Raw genomic sequence first — 25,215 nt, forward strand, 5'->3', positions numbered from 1 at the left:
AATCACTAAAGGGCTATTGTATATATATATATATATATATATAGGTTATCTTTAATTAAATCTTAAACTTAAAATTTTAAAATACTCCTCTAAGCTCATTATTGCAAAATGTTTAGGTAGAAGATACTCCAACGGAAAATCGACACCAAATCCAGGTAAGGGGACACAATACCAAAAACCCAACAGATTTTATTATAAATATTTTGAAAAATGTTGGGAATTTTATAAACCATTCACATGATTTTTAATTGCACTTCCTTTCATATTTTAATGACAAGTTTTATTCTTTCATATGTCATTGTTTAAGAATTTTACGTGTTACAATTACCCTATTTCATGATTTATGCATGATTGCAATTATGAATGAAAATAGCTCTCAAAGTTCATGGCATAGTATATAGTTACAGATGAGCTTATAGATCATATGAAATGTTATATGTGCATTCATGTTTATAAATATTTAACCCGAGGCATGATTATAGTCACGATCGGTACCGCATAAGGTAGCATGGCAAGCACACCGAATGACGGTTACGAGAAGGTGTGTGCTACTGGCCAGGTGGCCTTCACCTAGGGAAGTTCCCAACTTGGTAGCCTCCCCTGTGACGACAGGATGAACATATAAGTCCTTTGGGACAAGCCAATGTGTGCCGCTCACGGTAAATTTGTTGTGTCGAGTCAAAAGGATAAAACAGTAGTTTTGAAAGAAAACTAAAAGGAAGTGCTTGCACATCTCATAACTTACTTGCTATTCTTACATTAATTGTCAATTATTTTATTATTGGTGCATAACTGAGATTATAGCATAAAATTTGCATAGCATGTTTTATAGCATCTTGGTGTTGTGGCTACTTACTGAGTTGTCGAACTCACCCATTTTCCCTTTAAATTTTTCAAATGCCACTTTACATAATAGTTTTAAGGATGGGGCTTCCAGTGGATATCCTTATACTTAAGGACCCGGTCATATGGCCTTACGACTGGGACATATGGACTTACTGTTTCGTGGAGCCGTAGGAATTGTAGAGCCTGGGATTCCAATAGATTGCATGGATCAAGCCATTACTGTGCAGACTTTTTTTTTTTTTTTTTTTTTTTTTTTGTAGACTACACAATTTTTGATACTTTTGTATATAGGAGGACTTTTGACGCATGGGAAGGTTACAAACTCCCTATAATTGTCACTTTTGGTTATGCCTCCTAGCAGGGCTTCGAATGTTTATTTTTGGATTCCCAGCTTATATGTATACAAGATGTTATAAATCTTCATATTAAATTACTCATTTTATAACTTATTGCCTTCCTATCTTTCCTTGGTATAATATTAATATTGTAATGATAATAATAATTATATTTCCTTAATTGTTGCGAGTCCTTTTAATTTCGCGTTTCCCCTATTCACCTTAAACGGGGGCGTGACAAATGTTGAGGTGTATGTAGACGACATGATAGTGAAGAGCAAGCAGGTGACCTGCCATGAGAAAGACCTCGAAAAGATCTTTCAAGCTTTGAGGCACTACCGTATGGAATTGAACCCTGCTAAATGTGCTTTTGGAGTCTCCACCGGGAAGTTCTTGGGATTTATAGTGTCCCAGAGAGGGATTGAGGCGAACCCAAAGAAGATCCAGGGAATATTGGGTATGCAGCCCCTAACTAGCACTAAGCAGCTCCAACAACTCACGGGTCGCGTCGCGGCTCTTAATATGTTCATATCAAGAGCAACCGACAATTGCTTGCCTTTCTTCAAAATCTTGCGAAAGGCTTTTCTTTGGGGGGAAGAGTGTGATGGGGCCTTCAAGCAACTGAAGGCGTACCTGTCAAGCCCACCACTCCTTAGCAGACCGCAAGAGGGAGAGCCGCTCTATCTCTACCTAGCAATTTCGACGTCCACAGTCAGCTCTGCTTTGGTAAGAGAGGAAGCAGAAGTGTAGCGACCCGTGTACTATTCCAGCAAAGCCTTCCACGAAGCAGAAACCAAATACTCACGGCCAGAATAGCTACCGTTCGTGCTGGTATTGGCCGCCAGGAGGTTGTGACCTTATTTCCAGGCCCACACTATTCGGGTTCTAACGGATTATCCGCTCAAGCAAATCCTGCGCATGCCCAACACTTTAGGTCGCCTAGTGAAATGGACGATAGAATTGGGTGAGTTCGACCTGGAGTACCTTCCCAGACCCGCATTGAAAGGGCAGGCGCTAGCAAATTTTGTAGCGGAGTTTACAGAAGTCCTAGAAGAAGAAGAAAGTTGGCCAACGGAACCATGGGTCATTTGTGTGGATGGCTCAGCAAATAAGCGGAGCAGGAGTTGTCATCAAGCCATCGAAAGGACTAGAGTTCAGATACGCTGTCAGAATGGGCTTCAAGACCACCAACAACAAAGCAGAATATAAGGCCGTACTAGCAGGACTGGTCATTGCAATAGACGTGGGGGCGTGAAGCATAGAGATGAGAAGCAATTCCAGTGTGATAGTAGGACATGTTCAGGGCGAGTATGAGGCCAAAAAGGAAAGAATGCAGAAATACCTTGCGAAGGTTAAAAAGCTTATTGCGAAACTGAGCAGTTCGCGATCAAGAAAGTACCGCGAGCCCAGAACAAGTCTACAGACCAACTAGCCCACTTGGCATTGGCGTCAGAGGCGGAGTTGGACTCCTTGCACGAACAAGTCCGTTTAATCCCGGAGTCATCAGTTGCGCCTACAAGAGAAGTTGCACAAGTAGAAGCAAGACCAAATTGGGCAAAAGGTATTGTCCAATTCTTGGAAGATGGGACCCTCCAAGAAGACCATAAGGAAGCTAGGAAGCTCCAAATGAAGGCAGCAAGATACACACTCGTCCGAGGAGAGCTCTGCAAGCGGGGGCGAACCTTGCCCTTGTTAAAGTGCATCTCTAATGAAGAAGGAGCTTACATTTTGAGGGAAATCCATGAAGGAACTTGTGGTAGCCACACAGGAGGAAGGATACTCACCCATAAAGCAGTAAGGATGGGATACTTCTGGCTAAGTATGTATGTCATTTCCATGGAGATGGTCCGGAAGTGCAAGAAGTGCCAGTTGTTCGCCTCCGTTCCTATCATTCTTCTAGAAGAATTGACCCCCATATCTTCTCTATGGGGAGGGAGGATTGAAGTTTGCAATTATGGCAATGGATTATTTTACTAAGTGGGCAGAGGCTGAAGCCCTCACGTGCATAACCACCCACAACATCACACGATTCTTATAGAAGTCTGTAATCACCAAAGACGGCACCCCGCACGCCTTTGTCACTGACAACGGAAAACAGTTTTACTGCCAGCCGTTCAGGGACTGGTGCGAGAAGCTGAAAATCCAAAATTTCTACTCTGCCCGAAGGCACCCTCTAGCTAATGGCCAAGTAGAAGACACAAACAAGACCTTCTTCAGAATCATCAAAAAGAAACTGAAAGACAGGAAAGGTATATGGGCGGATGAGCTGCACGAAGCATTGTGGGCATATCGCACAACCGAACGAACCCCAACTGGGGACACCCATTTTGGCCTGGCCTTTGGCAATGAGGTCATCATACCTGTGGAAATAGGGTCAATAAGTATCCGAGTGCAGTATTATGACCCTCAATAAATGATGAGGGCCTCAAGCTGTCCCTTGACCTGCTGGAGGAGCGAAGGGAAAAGGCGAGTATGGCCATGACCGCCTATCAGCAAAGAATCTCCTAATACTTCAACAGGCGAGTGCGCCCCCAAAAGTTCGAGGTCGGAGATTGGGTGTTGCATAAAGTGACGATAGCTACCAAGGATCCCACCGAAGGAAAGTTGGCCCCAAAGTGGGAAAGTCCCTACAAGGTAGTCGGCAACTACAGGTTTGGAGCCTACCACTTGGAGAATGCGAAAGGGAAGCGACTGCCCTGGCCATGGAATGCTCAGCACCTGAAGAAGTTTTACCAGTGATTTTCATTACAGTGTTTTTTATTATTATGTTTGTAACTTATTTAGAACCTCCGCGAGCTCCCAACTACCTTGCAATTCGAACTATATGTTGAATGCATGCCAGTATAGCTATTTATAGATGTGAATCTAGATATCTATGTCCTTTGTTCTCGTTAACAAAGTGCAGGTACACAAATGAAGCAAAAGGCGCCTCGCCAGAGGGTGACGCGCCAGCAATTTAGCTAGAGGAAAAGAGCCAAGCCCAAGGCCAGGTCCTATCCCACCATGGCATGAGATTGCTGTAAAAGCATACATTTGCCATAGCGAGGAGACCCGTTTAAGCCCAAGGTCAGGTCCTATCTCGCCATGGCATAAGACTGCTCTAAAAGTATACCCTTGCCACGGCGAAGAGACCCGCTTTAGCCAGAGGCCAAATCCTATCTTGCCATGACATAAGACTGTTGTAAAAGCGCACCCTTATCATGGCCAGAAGATCAGTTCTGGCCTAGCCTAGCTATAGCCGAAAGACTGCTCCACAAGCGTACGTTTACTAGAGCGAAGAAGGCCCGCTTTAAATTATGCAAGGAAAGCTCGCGCATTGCATAAGGGTGAAGCGCAGGAGAGGTCACAAAGGAGAAACATGGAGAACATTGGCATGCACAAAGACAAAACTCACAATAATTTCCAAACGAAACTCTAGGTATGCCATTTCTTTCTCATGAAAATTCTTCCTCACAAAATATGTGCATACACAATATCAATATGTAGGAAAAATATAGATACTCCCAGAGAAGCCCCTAGAGTTTGTCCTTGCTGGCTTTTGGCTCAGGCGACGGGGACCTCATCATAAGTTCCTCGCAGTCCAAGTTGGAGGCATCGGGAGCTCCTCTTTCCCAATCTTCACAAGCTCCTCGATGGCTGCGGCGTCGACGAGGAAGTCTCTCATCTTTAAATCCTCGAAGTTGACCCGTTGAGCATCGTCTCGCACTAGGGATCGAAAAGTTTCAAAGCCCTAGACGTACCCGAGATACAAACCGCGATTGCGCACCGCGGACACTTTCCATAGCTGGGATCGATACTTCCTCAACATCCTAGACTACTTCTGTAGCTTCATCCGGAGCACAGCAATGAGGTCGTCCCGCTCTTTTATATCAACCTTGTAAACTTCACTGGGACATCGTGTACTCTGGGCCACGATAGTAGCCTTTACCCTAGAAGAAGCATTCTTCCAAGAAGCCTTAGACCTCGCCAAAGCCGACTGCAAGTTAATCAAGTACTTGTTCTTCTCAGCAATCTTGGTGACCATCGCGGCATGAGAAGCCTCTGCTTTGGCCAGGGCTTCGCTCTTCTCGGCTACTCTGGCGACCTCCATGGCGCATGAAGCCCCTGCTTTAGACAGGGCTTACTCCTTCTCAGCGACCTTGGCCACCCCCGCGGCGTAGGAAGCCTCCATCTGGGCCAGCGCCTGGTCTTTCTGGGCGATTTCAGCTATATGGCGAGACCCGATCGTCACAAGCTCCTTCCCTTGCTCCGCCCCACTAGCTACTTCGGCATCGAGGAGCGCTTGGAGTCTCACAAGCTCCTTCTCTCATTCCACCTCGCAGGTTGCCTCAATGTCAAAGAGAGCCTGGAGACTTGTAAGCTCCTTTTCCCGCTCTTCCTCACGAGCCACTTCGGCATCAAAAAGCGACCGAAGCCCGGCGAGTTCCTTATCCCTCTCTGCTCCGCGGGCGACCCTGGCGTTGTATAGCAACCGAAGGCTCGTCAACATGTCATTTTTTTTTGCTGCATCAGCCATAGCAATCCCTCAAGCCTTTTCTGCCTCCACCAAGAGAGACCGAGTTTTCCTGAGCTAGTCCTCAGTTGAAGCCAGCAAGGCAAGTACTTTGTTTAGCTCGCCTCTGGCACCCACCACCGCTAAGATAGCGCCATTTGTCCTGCTAGTCAACCTCAGATTTTCTGCGGCCATACGAGCCTCAGATCCATTGTCCTTCTTTACCTCCTGCTCAAGCATCTTCATCTTTTTTCGAGAGTCCCACGCCTCGCAAGCCTTGAGCTCTCCTTGCAATTCAATAATGGTGGCTCCAGACTCGACGAGCTTGGCTTTTAGCTCCTCGACCTTTGGAACAGCAGAGGTGAGGCAGTGGTAGTGAACTGAGAGAATGTGGGCCAACTCCACGGATTGCTGCAACAAGAATTCGTTAGTTGATCCTAAATGAGAAAGGAGAAAGGAGAAATGAGAGAATAGCGGGAATGCTCACCAGGAAGTATTGTTGTCGCCAGGCTCCAAAAGATTCGTGCCTCCAGTTGAGGCAATGGGGGGCCCAGAGGGAAGTGTTGTCGACAGAGCAGTGCACAAGTCTGCCAGAAAGCCTTTCAAGGCCCACCAACTGGTCGGGCCAGCTTGCCCACTTGTGGCCCTCTCCTCTCCCTGTGGAGGAGCCTGTACGCCCTCCATGCTCGCCCCACGGGTAGACAGTTGTTCGCGAGAGGCCCCCCGAGTGGCGTTCGCACCAGACGCAATCTCCTCCACCAGAGGAGAAAGCGAGTCCATTGTCGCTTCGAAATCATCCTCAGGCAAAGATGGGGGATGACTCTTCGTGTTCTAGGCACTCGCAGCCAAGGAAGCACTCTCCATGACAGGCCATGGACTCCTTTCTCCCAGCGTCAAAGCCAACAGGCCGCTCGCAGGGATGGCGACAGACAAGAGGGTGGCATCAATCATGGCTTCATCCTGCGAAAAGGGAGGCTTTGAATCAGTTCTGATCCCCTCATTGTCGGAAGAAGCCTCGAGGTTCACCACAGCGGGGCCGACCTTTGGCGGGGCAGCGTCACTTCAAGGGTCACTTTTAGTTGAACTCGAGGCCGGGGGGTGTCTAGCTCCAATTCCTTCCCCTAAGCTAGTATCTCGCTGAACATGCGAGCATTGAGCTCATGGCGAGACCTTTTCGACGGGGCCTCATCCTTAGCGATCTCCGCTCCCCTTTTTCTATCTAAAGGAGCCAGCCTTGCAGGGGATCATTTACCTTTAGCAGCTCTCGCACGGGAGGCCCACGGAGGGTAGAGACCCATTTGCCCTGGGGATAACCTAGGTAGAGTTCCAAGTTCTCCTTGGTGATGAGCTTCTCTGAGTGAACCTCCTCTGGGTGCTCCGCGGCCCATTTGCAGACCTTCTCTATATTGGCCTTTTCCGCGGCGGTGAGAGCCTGGGGAGCGTTAAGACGACTAGTGCGAGGGGCTCTCCACTTAACCGAAACTGAGGGCAGAGTGTTGCAGTACCTTTCCTTTGCAGACAACTCCTAGTGAGTGCCCCAGACAAAGAAGAAATGGTCGCTTGGGTGCCACTTTTCTTGTAAAATGATGAGCTTTGCCGGGCGCCCTTGGAAACCCCAACCGTGTCCAAACTTCGATGGCATGTAGAAGCTCAGGAACTCCTTCGTAGATGGCCGTTGGCCTAGCCTAAAAATCATCAGCCATAATACACAGAAAGATACCAGTAGTACCCATCCGTTGGGTTTTATCTGGCTAGGGGCCAGGTTTAGTTCCTCAAGAAGCTCGCGGATCATCTGGGAAACCGGAAGGCATAGTCCCGCTCTGAACATCGCCTCGTAAATGGCAACCTCGCGGTTGTACGCAGAAGGAGTAGCCCCCTCGCTGCTGTTGGGAATTCGAATTACCACATCATCAGAAATGGCATATGTGTCGCGCAAGCGCTTCACATCCTTTGTAGTGAGAGTCGACCACCAGTCAAGATACACATCAAAAACTCCCTCGTCGGGAGGATTGGCGACGCCCTTTCCTTTACCCTTACTCGAAGCAGCGAGTAGCTCTGGCTTCCTTTTACCCATGAGAAAGGTAATCTCTGGTGCTAGCTTTGTAGGTAAACAAGTGGTGCCGGACTGAATCAAACAGTGGGCAACGCACAGACGCAAGCGGGGGACCGCTGGCGAGAGAAAGGGAAGAAGCAGATCTAAAAAAAGGACCAAGGGATTGGAAGATTCGAGGAATAGACAATATTCTGGGGTTTCATGGACAGTAGCAACAAGATACACTGCTCTGTTGAAAAAGAAAAGCAGGAAATCGTGCAAGTGCTAACGCGAAGAAGGCGAAATTTGATGGTTCTCTAGGGTAGCCAAAGTGAAAGACATACACTCGATGCCCACACTTATATAGGCGCATCAGAGAACGCGCAAAACCCTAAGGGACGTCAAATGCATCCACCACGTGGAGAATAGACAGAGGATAACGGGAATCGAAAGAGATGCGGCCGCTAGAATCATACATAATGGCAGAAGGATGGTTGGTGTTCTAAAAAATGGGCGCGGTCTGAAAAACGCCAAAGCTGTCAGGTTTTCGAAATTTGAAATTTGAAATTCATGCGTTTTCCCTCTTGATACCCAAAAAGGTTCAACATGTAAATTTGGGGTGTAACTGTTGGAGAGAAAATCGGCCCGCCAGAGGCGAGGCGAGGAGTCTCCAGTGGCAGGTCGCTCGTCAAGCCCTCCTCGCCTGGTAGACGTGTCTCAAGGGCCCCACTAAGCACGTCTCATTTATTGCACGATCCCGCCATTCGTGGTAACCTTCACACGCGGACCTGACTCAAGCACACTCCTCCCATGACGGAGATGGGCCCATAGCAAGGCAAGGCCATGCCAATCCAATCACAAGGACATTCGTACAAAAAAGATGTCCAACCTGACAGATGCATGTCCCTGCACCACCTGATAAAAGATATTGACCATCCTTTATAAGATATTGCACTGTGTACACGTATGCAAAATGTGCTGCAATCAGACACATGCGTGTATATATATATGGTATGCACCATTAATGAAAGAAGGGGAATTATTCATGAAACCTAGCTCTCATATTAACTAAGCTCCCACTCCTCCTTCACCACCCTAGTTCATGCATTCACCTAAGTGTAAATTACACCTCAACGCACCACACCATCTCAACCCGACCAAAGTTTTCCAAAGTGACCGGAAATTGTGTTAACAAGTTTACACCACACCCAACTAGAATTTATTTCCTGCGGTTGTCAAAAGTTTAATAATTAACTTAATGACAGTAATAAAATATAAATTGACCTGCTGATCTCCCGGGATTCAAACACAAGTTTACCGATTGGTAAGCGTTTGAAGAAAGTAGTTGAAATTTGTCAAATCAAAACGCAAAACAAATTTAAAAGACAAGTCTATGCTGACATGGGATGAGAGACAATATTTCATCAATTTCATAGAGAAAGAAAATGCGTGCGATGTTATTTCACATCATACAGCAGGATGGATGGAGGTCGCCGAGTTGTATGTGATTTGTGGTTCTCATTCAAATTTTTTAAAACAAAATTAAAAAAAAAAAAAAAATCATTTAATATTTGCCGACACTAAATTTATCGCAGCAGTCCACCGTCACATTATTTGCTAGTTAATAATGTTAAAAATTATATTATTATTATTATTATTATTATTATTATTATATTGTACTGATGTGTTATTGCTAATTAATTTTTAAATTAATTATTGTTAAAAAAATTTATTAACACAATAAAATAAAAATATAATTTAGAATATAAAAACTCTATTCACATTCCAATCTCATCTTATATATAAAAATTAAGCAAGAATTATGTAGAGTTTTTTTACAATAAGTTTATTAGAAAGTTAAACAATAATTTATAATTAATTATATTAATAGTAAAAAAAAAAAAAAAAAACCACTAAACTTATAAAAATAAAAAAATAAAACAAAAATTAAAGAAATGTAAAGAATTAAAGTCGATTAGGATGCGAAGAAACGGCGCTTTCCCAACGAACTGCTCTCAAATATTATAAGTAGTTCAGACTCTTATTAACTCTCCATCTCTCTCTGTTTCCCAACTCGTTCTTCACCTTCTCCCACACTTTCCTTATCTAGTCCATTATATACCGACCCCGCTCCACCTCCACCGCTAGATTCTCAGCCGTATCAACGGTCCGATTTCTCGTCTCTCTTTCTCTCTCGTTGCTATATTCAGATTTCGACCAGATCTGGTCCCGGGGCTCCAGAATCCACGCTTTCGGTGAAATGCTGGTCGATTTTCTGGTCCAATCACTGTGAATTTTGCTTGAACTGAGGCTTCGTTTGGTTTTCCTTGCGAAAATGGTGATCGTTGGTCCGATCACTCCTGGACAGGTACGACGCCGTTTGAGCTTCTTGTGAATGTGTTTCAGATCTTGCTCTTGGTGTTTGAGTGCTCGAACGGTGGCTACTGAACAATGCTTCGTGTTGCTGATAATCGCGCTGAATTTTGTGATTTTTGTTCGTAATTATCAATGTTTTGAAGCTGTTTGTAGTAGGAGAGTTGCTTTTTATGCTAATGCTGGCCGTTTGTTAATTTCAGGTTTCCTTTTTGCTTGGAATAGTACCTGTAATTGCAGCTTGGATTTACTCTGAGTTTTTGGAGTACACTAAAAATCCAGTCCCTGCCAAAGTGTGAGTTGGAGAATTTTATTGTTTGGTATATTGATCCTGAAATCATATATTCTGCAAATTTTAATTCTGTTTACGGTGGGGTGCATTCAACGTTATGTATGTATGTGTGTGTTTGCATTGGTAGTATTCTCAATAGCAAATCATGTTTGAGTTTATAATAGTTCCATTAAGAATGAAAATTAAATGGTTTAGAGAGAAGGTAAAGAGATTAGATGATGATTCTTTGTAGTCTATGATATTTTCTTTTGTTAAAGAGAAAAAGAACAAAAAAGAGTTAAGGGTATTAGTGAAAATGAAGTTGCTCTTTCTACTAGTAGGCACTCAGATGTGAACTTGGCCGAAGTGGGGAATGGCACGGTTAAGGAAGATGACAGAGCTGTTTTATTAGAGGGGGGAGGTCTGCAGTCAGCCTCTCCAAAATCTCGAAGTTCGCCTACTACATCTCCTATTTTCAGGTTTCTAATAATAGTCTTGACCTCTTTATGTTGTCAAAGTATTATCAATTTATGCTTGCTTAAGCTATGAGCTTACATGCCTCGTTCTATGACATCTTTTTAGGTTCCTCTTGATGGATGAGTCTTTCTTGATTGAAAATCGATTGACGCTTAGAGCTATGTAAGTGATTTACTTCCTTGAGTGAATTTCAGAAATCATTTGTCCAAGTTGATTGAATCTTGACTTTCTTTTTTGTTTTCTCTCATTCCCTCTTACAGATCTGAATTCGGTCTTCTTATGACATATTTTTACTTATGTGACCGTACGGGTTTCTTTGGTTCAGCAACAAAGGTGCTGTTTATAGCTTTATTACTTTTATATCTGTAGGGGTTTCATTAGCATTGAGTGAAGCAAGTGGCTTAAGAAACATTTAACCATGGTAAGTGCCACTGCGATCACATTTCATTATGTGTCTACACATTCTGGGAGCCAGTGTGATCACTTATGCTACAATCATATAATAAAGATTTTTTTTTGGTCTGCATTACATTTTAAAGTCAATCATCTGTGCAATTACTGTTTAATAAACCATTTGGGTTTTTTGGTGTTCCTTTAAGTATAATAAACTCTAACAGAGTAGATTTGCAACGAAAAGAAAAAAAATGCATATTTTACTTTTGAAAGGTTTATTTAATTGTCGATTGGGTGTTTGATAAATGCACTCCATCTAAATTTAGTATTTATCTTTGGTTTTAACTTTCTTTTTGCTGCTGATGGAGTTTTTCTTCTTGACTATAATCTATTTGTGCAGAGTTACAATCGGGACCTCTTCTTATTTCTCTACTCCCTTCTCATAATAGTTTCAGCAATAACTTCTTTCAAGATACATAATGATAAGTCACCATTCTCAGGGAAATCCATACTTTATTTAAATAGGCATCAAACTGAAGAGTGGAAAGGTTGGATGCAGGTTAGTCAGCTCTCTCAAATCATGTACCTATATTTTGAAATGTTCTTCTTGAAATATGTTAATTTATAAAGGGTAAAAGCTTTGACCTGAAACTACTTGAAGGAATTGGATTGTGGACTTGGGCATGCTTATCCTACATAAAAACATTTAGCAATGGTGCAAAATGTAGTGAAGCACACTTCCACCATCACAATCTGTCTTGGTGTTCCATAACATAAACAATCCATATGGACTAGAGTGCATAAAATTCTTTATATGAGCTGGTTAAGCTTTATGTGATTTATTTTCTTATTGCCAAACCATTATTGGTGGTCTTGCTTTTCTCTTCTATCTTGCAGGTACTTTTCCTGATGTACCATTACTTTGCTGCGTCAGAAATCTATAATGCGATCCGAGTTTTCATTGCTGCATATGTGTGGATGACTGGATTTGGGAACTTTTCATATTATTATGTCCGCAAAGATTTCAGCCTCGCAAGATTTGCACAGGTTTGCAGCCCCTAAAAGCCAAAGGTTGCTTCTCTGTGCTCTCTCACGAAATAATTTGCTTTTAATTTTAATGTCTATCTTTTTTTCTTTTTTTTTTTTGGAGCAGATGATGTGGAGGCTTAATTTCTTGGTATTATTTGCCTGCATTGTGCTTAACAATAGTTACACGCTATACTACATTTGCCCCATGCACACCCTTTTCACTCTCATGGTTTATGGGGCGCTTGGTATTCTGCACAAGTATAATGAGATTGGGTCAGTCATTGCTGGAAAATTCGTTGCTTGCTTCTTGGTAGTTATCCTAGTATGGGAAGTGCCTGGAGTGTTTGAATTGGTTTGGAGCCCACTTACATTCCTTCTTGGTTAGTAACTTGTCAGAGCTTCATATTCCTTACTAGAACATTGCTGGTCATACTGACCCAAAGTCTTAAATTATTGCAGGTTATACTGACCCAAATCCTTCAAAATCACATCTGCCCCTCTTGTATGAGTGGCATTTCCGTTCAGGCCTTGATCGCTACATATGGATAATTGGGATGATATATGCTTATTATCATCCAACTGTAAGTTCTAATGCAATCTTCTGCCACTTTCTTATTTCTTCCCCCACCCCCCAACAACAAAAAAAATAATAATTATGTTACATTTTTGGCATGAATTATTATAGGTTGAAAGGTGGATGGAGAAGCTGGAAGAAACAGAAGCAAAGCGCAGAATATCAATAAAAATGGCTGTTGCACTGATAGCTTCAATGGTATTATAAAATTTATAGTTAACAACTTCCTGTTTTCTAAGTGTTCACCTCTCATGCAAGCAGTTCCTGTGGATTTCTAGGTGGGATATTTGTGGTTCGAGTATATATACAAGCTAGACAAGATTACTTACAACAAATACCATCCATATACCTCTTGGATTCCAATAACGTACGCATATCTTAACTCAAATATGTTGCCATTTTGTAGTTTTCAAGGCATTTTGCAAGTTACTGATGTATAATTTCATTCTTGTTTATCAGGGTCTACATATGTTTGCGGAATGTCACTCAGCATTTTCGTAGCTACAGTTTGACGCTTTTTGCGTAAGTAGCCTTAATTTTAATCCATTTCTTGTGATTTACTCCAATATATCATTTGCTGCAACCTCCATTTTGGTACATTTTTAAAGATATCTTGGAAGCTTTTCCTCTCATTATCAATTCATTTATCTTTGACTAATATTTGTTATATTTTGTGTTTGGTTTTCCAGATGGCTTGGAAAGATAACTCTAGAAACCTACATCTCACAGATCCATATCTGGTTAAGGTATAATGAAGCTCATAAGTGTGAATGCCTGCTAATATTTTAAGGTTTCATCTATATTTAAGGATAGCAGCTGCTGTTTGTTTATTTGTTTGTTTTTTTTTTTTTTTTGAAGATAATATTTACATTGATTATCAAAATATTATAGGGAAATTCAATAGAAACAAAAAAGGGGTCTCCTAATTACCCCAACCTAGTCCATATAGTGTTTTGGGGATTTGGAAATGGCCAAAGGTCATTCCAATAAAATTTTGGCCCTTTGGTTATCGAGGGGCAGTAGAGGAGACTTCTAGTTTTTTTTTTTTTTTTTGGTGATCATAGATGGATGGAGCAAAGGGTGGGATGGTGGAGGCCATGGCCCACAACAGACAAAGTTTTCCTCCAAACTGGGTTAGAGAAATTTCCTTTAACCTAGTCTATAAAAATGATGTGTCCCTTAAACATGTGAGACGCACATGTTTTTTTAATAGTAGTAACAACTCATGTGCATCTCACATGTTATTAAAAAAATAGACACATGTCACTTTTATAGATTTGGATGAAGGAAATTCTTCCAACCCATTTTGAGAGAAAACTTTGTCCACAATTATATGCCTATTATATTTCAATAAAAAAAAAAAATTTAAAAAAAATTCAATACAAATAAAACTCATATAATTATAAACATTTGAAAAAAATGTACAAAAACAAATAAACAAAATCTTCTTTTTATGAATACAAAATAATACAAAATAAACATTTGAAAAAAATGTACAAAAACAAATAAACAAAATCTTCTTTTTATGAATACAAAATAAAACAAAATCTTTCAATCAATATTTAATGCAATAAAATAAATCTTCTCACATCAAGTTCTATGCTTAATTATCTTTTTGATGTTTTGAAACCATTTCTATTCTTTTATTGCACAACAATCAAATAAATTTTTGTCACTTTTGCTTTCAAAAGAAGCAAAACACTTCCAAAAACTGCCTAAAAATCCGAGTAAATCACACAAACGAAAAAAAAAAAAAAAAAATCTCATAAAATATTCAAACGAATTTAAACATGAGACCCTTAATTTTAGTTTAATCCATATAAATTAAAATGTTAAAATCTTTGTTCCCTTATATATATAAAGTTAAGGAAAAAAAAAAATAGCAAGAAGAAAACCTGGATTCTGATTATCAAAGCATAAATAGAAAATTAGTAAGAGTCTCCGATATTGTTGGTGTTATATCTATTATATCACAATACAACTAAAAGTTAAAACCCATATATTTATAAACATTTGAAAAAAAAAATACAAAGAAAAATTAACCAAATCTTTCACTCAACATTTAATTCAATTAAAGAAATCCTCAATTTTTTGAGTTATTTTGCTTTCAAAAGTAGAAAAGGCACTTCCACAAAATGCAAATTCCAGTAAATTTCAAAATATGCCAAAAAATTCAAGTAAATCATACAAACGAAGAATCCCATAAAACATTCAAATGAAGAACAAATCAACCAAAAATTTCACAGACAAATAGAGAGGAAACATTTATGTGGTATGAAATTATCTTTGACAAAAGTTGCTTTGTATCTTCTTCTTCAATGTGGTGATATGGTTTTTCAGGAGAAAGTGAGTCTTTGTGATATAAGGGCTTGCATAATTTTGCCATGGGATCTAGGGTTTGTGCGTGTTTTGTTAGAAATAAGAAAAGAGAGGGGGCTAGTGGTGGACGGCTAGGTGAGAAAATAGGCTAGGGTTTTGTCTTGTCTCTTTTTATGGAGTAGAGATTTACGGCTGCCATGAGGCAGCCAAGCGTCAGACATTTACAATTTTTTTTTTTTTTTTTAATTAAAGAAGATAAACATTAAAGGAGAATTCAAATTTGAGATATTAGCACCAAATTTGAGACATTAACACCAAATTTAAGATGATTGAATCCCTTTTGGGTGATACCATCCCTAAAGGGTTAACTTTCCACCCCTAGGTTTTAGTTTTGAATTCAAAAACAAGTTTTGAGGCATTAGAAACTAAATATTAATTCATATAAAAATTTAACTAACAAAAAAAAAAAAAAAAAAAACGAAATGGGGGAAGAGAGAGATTTTTACGATTTTTTTTTTTTTTTTTTAATAAAGCCATGTTAGATTTTGGCAAACACTTGTCTGACTCTTGGCAGCCAGATAGCAGGACTCCCTTTTATGTCTTAGGGTTTTGAAATATTGAGGAAGAATTATATATATATTGGAGGCCATTCTAGCTTTATATGGTATAACATTCTAGAGAGTTTTTGAAGTTTGTATCATCTTTGTCATAATAATGTGCTTAGGTGGAAAATCTAAGGGTTGTAATGTGATATGAACCTTTAATGATGTGAATATGCATAAGAATAGAATTGTTTTGGAATCCCCTCTGTGCTCTTTTAATGCATCATTACTTATCCAAAAAAAAAAAAAAAAAAAATTGTTTTGGAATTAATGCATGCAATACCTATATTGCTGATTACGGGTAGTTAACATACTATATTTTTAAATTTTAAGTTTTAAATTTTGTCTCCCTATGGCTTTGGAGAGAAGTAAATTGTGAGGCCATAATTATCCTACATTAAATTTCTCACTTAATGAAATCCATATAAGAAAAAAATTTGAAATAAAATTTTAGAATAATTAAAAACCGATTCACTCACTAAAAACTATGGGGTTCATGCCACGTGTCACCATTCTAGGCAACTCTAAGAAGGATTTACACAGATCTTCATTTATTCACATATTTATGGAATACCATCTTATAATGATTCTCAATGAACTTGCAGGTCTGGTATTCCAGACGGCCAGCCAAAATTGTTGCTTTCTCTGATCCCAGACTACCCATTGTTGAATTTTATGCTCACTACTTCCATATACGTTGCAGTAAGTAAACGATGTCATACTTGGAAATTTCGAAAACATATGGTGTAACTAACCCTCCAATTTTTGCTTTCTTGCAGATTTCTTATAGACTCTTTGAACTGACAAATACATTGAAAATAGCATTTGTGCCCGGTAAAGACAGCAAGCGCCTTATGTCCAACACGGTGACTGCAGTAGCAGTCTCAAGCGTTTTATACTCCTTGTCTTTTGCATTCCTAAAAGTCCCACGAATGTTGGTAAGAATCGCCCCTCATTTGATTAAATAGCTGTGACGTGTTTATCAGTTATCATGATTTTCTTTTTCTTTTTTGCTCTTCCTAGAGAGGTGGCTTCTCTTGGAGTATTTTACGCTTTGAATGATTTTTGATTACTTATCAAAACTCTTATAATGCACAGGTTTGAGCATTGAAATGGGTAAATATAGTATACAAGGCCACCGGCTTCTGGAACTGAGTACTTTTTCCACTGCCTGAGTTTTCATCTCCATGGCAAAATCCTATTGAGAAATGAAATCTAAATTATAGGAGTGTTTGATCAGTGTTAACTTGTAATTATATTTCTCATTTTCTTTTTCTTTTTTTTTATAATGGAGCATTGTGTCCGAATGACCGCACCTAATGGCATTCTCATCAAATTATATTAGACCATCACTTTTTTTTTTTAATGAGTACATAAAATTACAACTAAATTCGAAGGAAGCAAAGTAAACAAAGAGATGGAAGATCCTAATAAACTCAATTTATAACATTTACCAAAACTGTTTCCATTAGCCCAATTTATAGCATTTTAAAAAATCAAATTAGAAAAATTAAGGCATCAATGGGGCTAGTTTTTTATTATTATTATTATTATTATTATTATTATTATTTTTAAATAATAATATCACCAGAAGAATACGTGGCTTTTGTGAATGGATTATTGTTTCCTTGTTTCCACCACATAATGTAGGCCACAATTTATCACCTATAACTTGTAGGGCAATTAAAAGCATTTAGGATTTTGAGTAACATGTGAGCATGACTATTAAAACGGAATAGGATACTCTCCGGTTCTTTATAATTAAGGGGCATGTTTGTCATTTACATTTTGTTGGACAAAAATGTCCTTTTACTATGAAGAACCAGTTTCTTTCAGGGGTTTATTTGAACTAGAGATGATTCAAATTCGTTAAAACCACTTAAAGGCTATAAAAAACAGTTTATAAATATTAAGATTATAAATTTTTATTTAGTTGCCAGTTTTTCACAGTTGAAAACAGTTGTTGATGACATGCTTTGTTAATCTTCCAGTATTGCGTCTAGATAGTTTCAGAAAGTTGTACTTGTACACTTTGTTCAACTATAGATACTACTTTTGAAATATAAACATGTGTTGTAAAATAATTTTAATGGTGCAAAATATTTTGTTGATACAAAATAAAATTAACTCATAAAATTAACGGTAAGATAAATAACATGCAATAAATTAAAATTGGAGAAAGGAAATATCTTACAACATTACACAGTTGTCTTTGAAGGTTGATTTCATGCCCCCACGGAATATTCAACTTGGTGTGAGCGGATCTCTTAACACGCAACCTCTCAATCTTAGATTATAGCGTTAAGGACGCACTTCCTAATACGAAGATTAAATGAATAACTTGTTGATTTAATTGATGGAAACAGCGTAAAGAAAATACTTGATTATTTGATTGAAGTGCAAAAAGAGGCCAAGATGAATTGGAGAGGACAATAGGTAACACGCTCTTACATAAGGCAAATTAGCCAATTGCCCAAGGCACCAAATAATAATTATATAATGATTTACATAAAAAAAAAAAAAAAAATAAATAAATAAATAAATAAAAATTAAAAAAAAATCTTATGACTTTAAATATGGTAAAAAGTTAGTAAATATTTTCTAATTAAGGCTCCAAACTATGGTAAAAAAGTTTATAAATATTCTCTAATTAAGGCAATCAATTATGATTAAAAAAAAAAAAAAAGAATTACCAATTGAAAGGAGGAAAAACAAATTAATACCAGAAATATAGATTTTGGAAAAGAAAGAAATATGGAAAGCCAATTCAGCTATTGTTTAATTCAATAGCATTATTTAGGAGGTCTTTTGCAATGATTAGCAATGATATGGGAATCATCATGGCGGCAGCTACTCATAAACTATCTTTCACTGATGTTTTGCAGGGTGAAGCTTTTACAGCTCTATTGACTATTCGTTTAACTGCCTCTTTGAGTCTTGGATATTTATCTTTGAAAGGTGATGCGCTTCTAGTGGTATTGGCTGTGAATGACCCGCCTCTATTTCATTCTTGGTCTTTTGCTAATTGTATTTCAAATATTAGTTTAGCTTTTATCTTCTTTTTAAAGTTTGAGTGCTTTGAAAATCTCCCGATATGCCAATTTTAGGGTACATGCTTTACTTAAATGGGTCACTTTTAATTATGTTTTTGGAAGCATTCTCACAGGGTCCCCTATTCTCTCTTCCATTCGGATCAGGAATGAAAGTGACCATCCCTTATAACCCTTTTTCCCCGTTCAATTAAAAAATAATAATTCAATAGCATTATTTGCCTTTTTTCGGAAATCTCAATGGCTGTATTTATGGAAAGTCTCCAATATTCATAAATTCTTCTCTAACATTAATTTAAAAGTTGCGTTGTTCAAAATTAAGAGATATAAATAAATAATTAAATGTCCCACATCTTATTCAATTACAACCCATTCTCTTTATAAATTTTCATTTGCTCTTTATTTCTCGCTTCAAGTCTTTTTTTTTTTTTTTGAAGAAAACATGTAGATATTTTATTGCTTAACCCGAGACTTGCTCGGCAAGAACACAATCATGAATACAAGGAGGATAATCCTCTACCCAAATGTGTTTTTCTCCAATAACTAGAGCTAATTCTCGCTTCAAGTCTTATTTGAAGAACTTGAATATAAAGTTTAATTAGTAATATTGCATTCTAGAAAGCAAGAAAAATATATATATTTTTTAAAAAATATATATAATATAGAAATTAAAATAAAATATTATATATGTTTAATATTTAAATATTAAAAATAAATAAATAAATAGCCTCCACTTAAACTTAGGCTCCAATAGTATATGCAGGTGGTTTTCTCTAATCTCTAATAGAAAAGTGTATATAAACTATAAAGAAGTCTTTTTTTTTTTCTTTTTTTTATTCTATCATTTTTGTTTAGTGCACTTTGGTGGACTTCTTTTATAGTTACTTGAAAGTGAGAGTATTTCTATATCCTGAGAGAATCCAAAACCCATAAAATAAAATATAGAAAAATCAAAAATCAAATTCCACACAATCGGAGCAAAATTTACCATCCCAACAATTAATACTTGCAGTTTCCAAAAAAACAAAAACATCAAATTTAAAGCAAAAACATTAAACCATCGATTTGGTTTGGAAAGTGCGTTTATTGTCTTAAATTTTTATTTTTATTTTTTTTTTGCTTAAATTGCTATAATCTGATTATTTATTTATTTTTATTTCTTGAATTTTGTGAAGGTAAAAATCTGGTGTATTTATAACACTCATTTTTTATGTTTCATCCAGCTGATGTTTTTTTTTAAGATGTCCGCATAAGAAGGGAGAGGAGAATTCGAACTAATGAGCTTCACTTTATTAGGCGTGGTCTCCAGCTGATTGAACTACCTCTTGAGGGCAGCTGATGTGTTATTTTCTCAATGAAAGGCACAAAAAATGTGGTTTTTGTGCCAAATCCCTCTAGAAATCATTTTGGAAAGGAAAAAATATATATTTAAAAGGAATAATATATGTTTGTAAAAATACATAGAAGACAAAAAAAGATTAATGGCTGTGAAATGCATTGAGGCCAGTTTCTGGGGGTTGAATATACGTTGCCATATAAAGAAACAGACAAATCTTATTACAAAAAACGTCACTCATTTATTCTAAATCAGCTACTAATTCCTTAAGAGAATTTGCAATAAAGGTAGGCATATGAATGCTCAAACAAATCATGGAAAACCCATATAAATATACTTCCCAAACAGAACATACATGCTGTAGCAGAAATTAAGGAAGGAGAAAGGTACAAATTTGAACCAAAAACACACAAACTTGAAGTTTCGATTCTTTTTGTTTTTCCACGGCAAAAACCACTTTCTTTTGTGAATTATGTGCATGTTCTGGTATAAACATGTTTGCATTTATGTTTTGCAGTTCTTGGGTTCAATCCCTTTGAATTTTGCTCCAACTGAGGCTTTCCATTGACAATGGTGATCTCAGGTCCGATCACTCCTGGACAGGTATTGCTTTGAGATAATTATGGTTTTCTGTTCATGTGGTTTGCCTGTTTTGGCTGTTTTTCTCTTAGGTTGCTTTTCAATTGATGGTTGTTTATTAATTTCAGGTGTCGTTTTTGCTTGGAATCATACCCATAATTGCAGCTTGGATCTATTCTGAGTTCTTGAACTACAAACATCCAATCTCTGCTAAAGTGTGAGTTGGAGAATTTTATTTTATTTTTTTCAATTGTGATAACTTACAGCCCACGTTACAGGCAAACATGCAATATATATGTATGATGTTTTCTTTGGTTGAAGAGAAAAAAGGATTTTAAGGCTTTAAAATGAAACTCAATAGGCACTCAGATGAGAAAATTATTGAAGTGGAAAAGGGCATAGCTAAGGAAGATGATACAGCTGCTTTCTTAGTTGGTGGAGGTCCCCAAACTGCTAAATCTCGAACTTTGTCTGCTACAAATCCTATTATCAGGTTTTTTAAAGCTGTCAACTTGTTTATCAATATATATATATATATAAGCTTAATTACATGGCTCATGCATTTTGATGATATCTTGTTAGGTTCCTCTTGATCGACGAGTCTTTCTTGATCGAAAACCGGTTGATTCTTAGAGCTATGTAAGTGAACCACTTCCCTTGATTCAAATTGTGTAATAGTTTCTTCAAATGGATTGAAATGTTTACTTCTCTCTCTCTCTCTCTCTCTCTCTCTCTCTCTTTTCTCTTAACAGATCTGAATTTGGTTTCCTCATGGGATATTTTTTCTTGTGTGACCGTACGGATTTATTTGCATCAGAAACAAAGGTGCTAAATATCTCATTCCTTGCAGCTTTACTTAGATTTTATATGTAGAAAGTAATTTTCTTCTTGACTATCCGTTTGTGCAGGTTTACAATCGGGATCTCTTCTTGTTCCTTTACTTCCTTCTCATCATAGTTTGGGGAATCCCTTCTTTGAAGATGCATCATGATAAGTCACCAATGTCAGGAAAAACCACACTTTATTTAAATAGGCATCAAACTGAAGAGTGGAAAGGTTGGATGCAGGTTAGTGATCTCCCCCGTACATCTGTTTTTCAAATTAACCATTGGATCTGTAGAGTCCACGTCTTTTTCAAACTAATATTTCTCGTGTCATGCAGATACTTTTCCTGATGTACCATTACTTTGCTGCGACAGAAATCTATAATTATGTACGAGTATGCCTTGCAGCATATGTGTTCATGACTGGATTTGGGAACTTCACATATTTTTATGTCTTCAAAGATTTCAGCCTTACAAGATTTGCAAAGGTTTGCATGCATTCCCCTAAAAAGTCAAAGATTGCTTCAATTCTATGAGTTCTCCCACAAATGAATTCCCTTTTAATCGATCTTTTTTTTGAATTTTTTTTTTTTTTTTGGAGCAGATGATGTGGAGGCTTAATTTCTTGGTGTTTTTCTCCTGCATTGTCCTTAACAACAGTTATATGGTGTACTACATTTGCCCCATGCACACTTTTTTCACTCTCATCATTTATGGGGTGCTTGGTTTCATGAACAAGTATAATGAGAAAAGGTCTGTCATACCTGTTAAAATCATTGCCTGCTTCCTGCTGGTCATCATAGGATGGGAAGTCCCTGGAGTTTTTGATTTGGTTTGGACCCCATTCATATTCTTCCTTGGTTAGTACTTGTTGGAGCTTCATATTTCTTGCAGAGTAATATTATTTAGTAGGTACAACTAAAATATAACTAGATGATCTGGCAGTAAAAATCAGCTATTGATTATGTTTTATAGCAGTTGTATAGAAGTCTATTAAATAACGTTACTCATTCCTTGCAATAACATTGGAGACCAAAATGACCCAAAATCCTTAATCAATTGCAGGTTACACTGACCCAAATCCCGCCAGATCAAATCGGCCACGCATGCATGAGTGGCATTTCCGATCAGGCCTTGATCGCTACGTATGGATAATCGGGATGATATATGCGTACTATCATCCGACTGTAAGTTTTAAGTTGATAGAAAACAGTTAATTTAATCATTACTTTATATTCTAAAAATTCCTAATGCAATATTGGTTGCTTCGTTTTGTCTTTCTTTTAAGCGATTCTTACAACTAATTCGGCATGTTGTAGGTTGAAAGGTGGATGGAGAAGCTTGAAGAAACAGAAACAAAACGCAGAAGATCAATAAAAGTGGCTGTTGTGCTGACATCTTCAATGGTATTACAATTTTCATGACTAACAAAACCCTGTTTTCCAAGTGTTCATTTCTCATGCAAACAAGTTCCTCTGTTTTTCTAGGTGGGATATGTCTGGTTCAATGCTATATACAAGCTAGACAAGATTACTTACAACAAATACCATCCATACACATCATGGATTCCAATAACGTATGCATATCTTAACTCAAATATATGTTGTCGTTTTGTACTATTCAAAATGTTTTACCAAGTTAGTGATTTATTGTTGCATTTTTGTTGATCAGTGCCTACATATGCGTGCGGAATGTCACCCCGAGTTTACGTAAATACAGTTTGACCTTTTTTGCGTAAGTGGAATTTATTTTAACCCATTTGTTGTTGATTTAGAGTTTGTTTGGGATTGTTTAAAGAGCTTAAAAAGTAATTTCAGTACATAAAAAGCTGTGTCAAGCAAAAATGGATTTGTTTGACTAATACATGTGATACCTTTGTCTTTGTTTTCCCAGATGGCTTGGGAAGATAACTCTAGAGACCTACATCTCACAGATCCATATCTGGTTAAGGTATTGTGAAGCTCATAACTATGGAAAGCCTTCCTAGTTTTTTTAAGGTTTCATCAAACATTAAAAGATAGCTGCTGCTGTTCTTGGCAAATAATGATGGAATCTCTAATGATGATTAATTCCCAATGAACTTGCAGATCAGCTATTCCAGATGCTCAGCCAAGAATGTTGCTTGCTCTGATCCCAGGCTATCCCTTGTTGAATTTTATGCTCACTACTGCCATATACATTGCAGTAAGTAAAAAACAGACAATTATACTATGAAATTTTGATAACATCTGTCAATGTTTTATGTCTGAAGCTCCAATTTTTTTTTGTTGTTGTTGCAGATTTCTTTCAGACTCTTTGAACTGACAAACTCATTGAAAATGGTGTTTGTGCCTAAAGACAATAAGCGGCTTTTCTACAACATTGTTACAGCAGTAGCAGTGTCAAGTGTTTTATATTCCATGTCTTCTGTACTGCTAAAAATGCCTCCAATGATGCTGGTAAATAAATAGTTGCTGTCCTGTAAGTCGGTTTGTTCATCTCTCTCCTGAGAGTTTTCTGCTGTATGGACTGTGGACAGCAGGCACTTGTGTTTTGAAAAAAGTAACACGTAATTTGAGGTTGCACAAATGGTAAAAATTTTACAGATTATGATTTATTGAATGGTCTTGTCATCTCAGATCTTCAATTTGGTTGAGCAATCTCTAAAAATTCTGTGATCCCATAGGAAGAGTTCTGTTCTACTGCAAGAGTTTTCTGTCTCCATAAGATTTTGTGTGCAGATAAAAGTTGGGTAATGGATGTAATTGGGGTGTAAACGAGCCGAGCTACTCGTGAACAAACTTGGACTCGGCTCGACTAAACTCGACTCGATTACTAAATGGATCCTTTGTGAATGTGAAACTAAATTCAATTATTAAACGATACATACTCACAGAGACAAATTTAGGGGGGACCGGCAATGGTCCTGGTCCCCCCAAATCACAAGAAAAAAAAAAATGAAGGTAAAAAAATAATAATTTAAGGTATTTTTTGCCAATTTGTCCCTCCTAAAAAAAATTTAGCCCTGGGAACCCCTCAAAATTCAAAGCTGGCTCCGTCCCTGATACTTATATAAATTCGGTTCAACTCGGTTATTAACAATTATTTTCATTAGATATTTAGGATAGTCTCGTAATATGATAATATGATCCAGTGTATTATCATTATAATTTAGATCATATATTCTAAGTATTATTATTAGATGTTTAGGAATCATTAGATCACATGATCACTTGGGAAGTTCAGCCAATTGGATCACTTTTGAAGGAAAGAAATATGAACATAAATTTATTTTAGAATTAGAAGTCCAAATTCATAAGAAGATCAAATACAACTTTAATGTATTATTGATTGTAAATATTATTTGATATTAAATTGAAATGTTAGAATTATAAGGGATCTTGACAAATGTAAATATGGGTTGGGAAAGGGATTGACAAATCCACCTAATAAATTAAGCTTTCCTTCTTTCAAATAAAATTTCCAAGTTTCAATTAAAGATTCTATAATCAAATTTTCCTTAATTATATCCTAAAGAGATTTTTGCTTTTTGAAAATTCCATTTCCATTTCTTCTAGTTGCATTATCTCTCTGTCGTCACTCTTGACTTTTTTTAAATCTCAAGACAAAACCAAAAGGGAAAGAAAATTTCCTTTAATGAAACAATTTAAGTTTAATTTTAAAATTCAATTGCATTAAATTTC

General features: G+C 37.7%; 3 protein-coding genes across 4 annotated transcripts; all 3 read left to right on the forward strand.

Annotated features, from left to right (window-relative positions):
- The first annotated feature begins 2,277 nt into the window (after positions 1-2,277).
- Positions 2,278-3,920, forward strand: LOC132191322 (uncharacterized). The gene is made up of 4 exons (XM_059606313.1): positions 2,278-2,409; positions 2,562-3,125; positions 3,220-3,554; positions 3,701-3,920. The coding sequence occupies exons 1-4, from the start codon at positions 2,278-2,280 to the stop codon at positions 3,918-3,920; spliced, it is 1,251 nt and encodes a 416-aa protein (XP_059462296.1).
- Positions 3,921-9,720: 5,800 nt separating this feature from the next.
- LOC132166104 (protein REDUCED WALL ACETYLATION 2-like) lies at positions 9,721-17,134 on the forward strand. 2 transcript variants are annotated; one of them, XM_059576866.1, is made up of 16 exons: positions 9,721-10,073; positions 10,282-10,373; positions 10,688-10,828; positions 10,932-10,988; positions 11,087-11,159; positions 11,620-11,778; positions 12,117-12,266; positions 12,373-12,628; positions 12,708-12,829; positions 12,934-13,020; positions 13,101-13,189; positions 13,282-13,344; positions 13,512-13,568; positions 16,349-16,445; positions 16,523-16,681; positions 16,842-17,134. In XM_059576866.1, the coding sequence occupies exons 1-16, from the start codon at positions 10,041-10,043 to the stop codon at positions 16,845-16,847; spliced, it is 1,641 nt and encodes a 546-aa protein (XP_059432849.1). In that variant the 5' UTR covers positions 9,721-10,040; the 3' UTR covers positions 16,848-17,134. The 2 variants fall into 2 exon arrangements, with proteins under 2 accessions (XP_059432849.1, XP_059432858.1); XM_059576875.1 differs by having other exon boundaries at positions 10,691-10,828.
- Positions 17,135-20,438: 3,304 nt separating this feature from the next.
- Positions 20,439-23,982, forward strand: LOC132166861 (protein REDUCED WALL ACETYLATION 2-like). Its single transcript, XM_059577696.1, has 16 exons — positions 20,439-20,515; positions 20,647-20,732; positions 20,837-20,925; positions 21,070-21,201; positions 21,291-21,347; positions 21,461-21,533; positions 21,617-21,775; positions 21,871-22,020; positions 22,137-22,392; positions 22,598-22,719; positions 22,852-22,938; positions 23,020-23,108; positions 23,204-23,266; positions 23,426-23,482; positions 23,620-23,716; positions 23,812-23,982. The coding sequence occupies exons 2-16, from the start codon at positions 20,700-20,702 to the stop codon at positions 23,980-23,982; spliced, it is 1,635 nt and encodes a 544-aa protein (XP_059433679.1). The 5' UTR covers positions 20,439-20,515; positions 20,647-20,699.
- Positions 23,983-25,215: the final 1,233 nt, after the last annotated feature.

The sequence above is a fragment of the Corylus avellana genome, chromosome ca1 (assembly GCF_901000735.1).
Source record: "Corylus avellana chromosome ca1, CavTom2PMs-1.0".
In the NCBI taxonomy this organism is placed as follows: Eukaryota; Viridiplantae; Streptophyta; class Magnoliopsida; order Fagales; family Betulaceae; genus Corylus; species Corylus avellana.

What these genes read in the sequence shown, in the direction of transcription:
- LOC132166861 (XM_059577696.1), top strand. Translation starts at nt 20,700, where the DNA reads ATGGTGATCTCAGGTCCGATCACTCCTGGACAG. An exon ending in GCCTTACAAGATTTGCAAAG is followed by an intron (nt 22,021 to 22,136) that starts GTTTGCATGCAT and finishes TTTTTGGAGCAG; the next exon opens with ATGATGTGGAGGCTTAATTT. An exon ending in CTACTGCCATATACATTGCA is followed by an intron (nt 23,717 to 23,811) that starts GTAAGTAAAAAA and finishes TTGTTGTTGCAG; the next exon opens with ATTTCTTTCAGACTCTTTGA.
- LOC132166104 (XM_059576866.1), top strand. Translation starts at nt 10,041, where the DNA reads ATGGTGATCGTTGGTCCGATCACTCCTGGACAG. An exon ending in TCTTTGGTTCAGCAACAAAG is followed by an intron (nt 11,160 to 11,619) that starts GTGCTGTTTATA and finishes CTATTTGTGCAG; the next exon opens with AGTTACAATCGGGACCTCTT. An exon ending in GCCTCGCAAGATTTGCACAG is followed by an intron (nt 12,267 to 12,372) that starts GTTTGCAGCCCC and finishes TTTTTGGAGCAG; the next exon opens with ATGATGTGGAGGCTTAATTT.
- LOC132191322 (XM_059606313.1), top strand. Translation starts at nt 2,278, where the DNA reads ATGGCTCAGCAAATAAGCGGAGCAGGAGTTGTCATCAAGCCATCGAAA. An exon ending in AGGCCGTACTAGCAGGACTG is followed by an intron (nt 2,410 to 2,561) that starts GTCATTGCAATA and finishes GAAACTGAGCAG; the next exon opens with TTCGCGATCAAGAAAGTACC. An exon ending in TATGGGGAGGGAGGATTGAA is followed by an intron (nt 3,126 to 3,219) that starts GTTTGCAATTAT and finishes CGATTCTTATAG; the next exon opens with AAGTCTGTAATCACCAAAGA.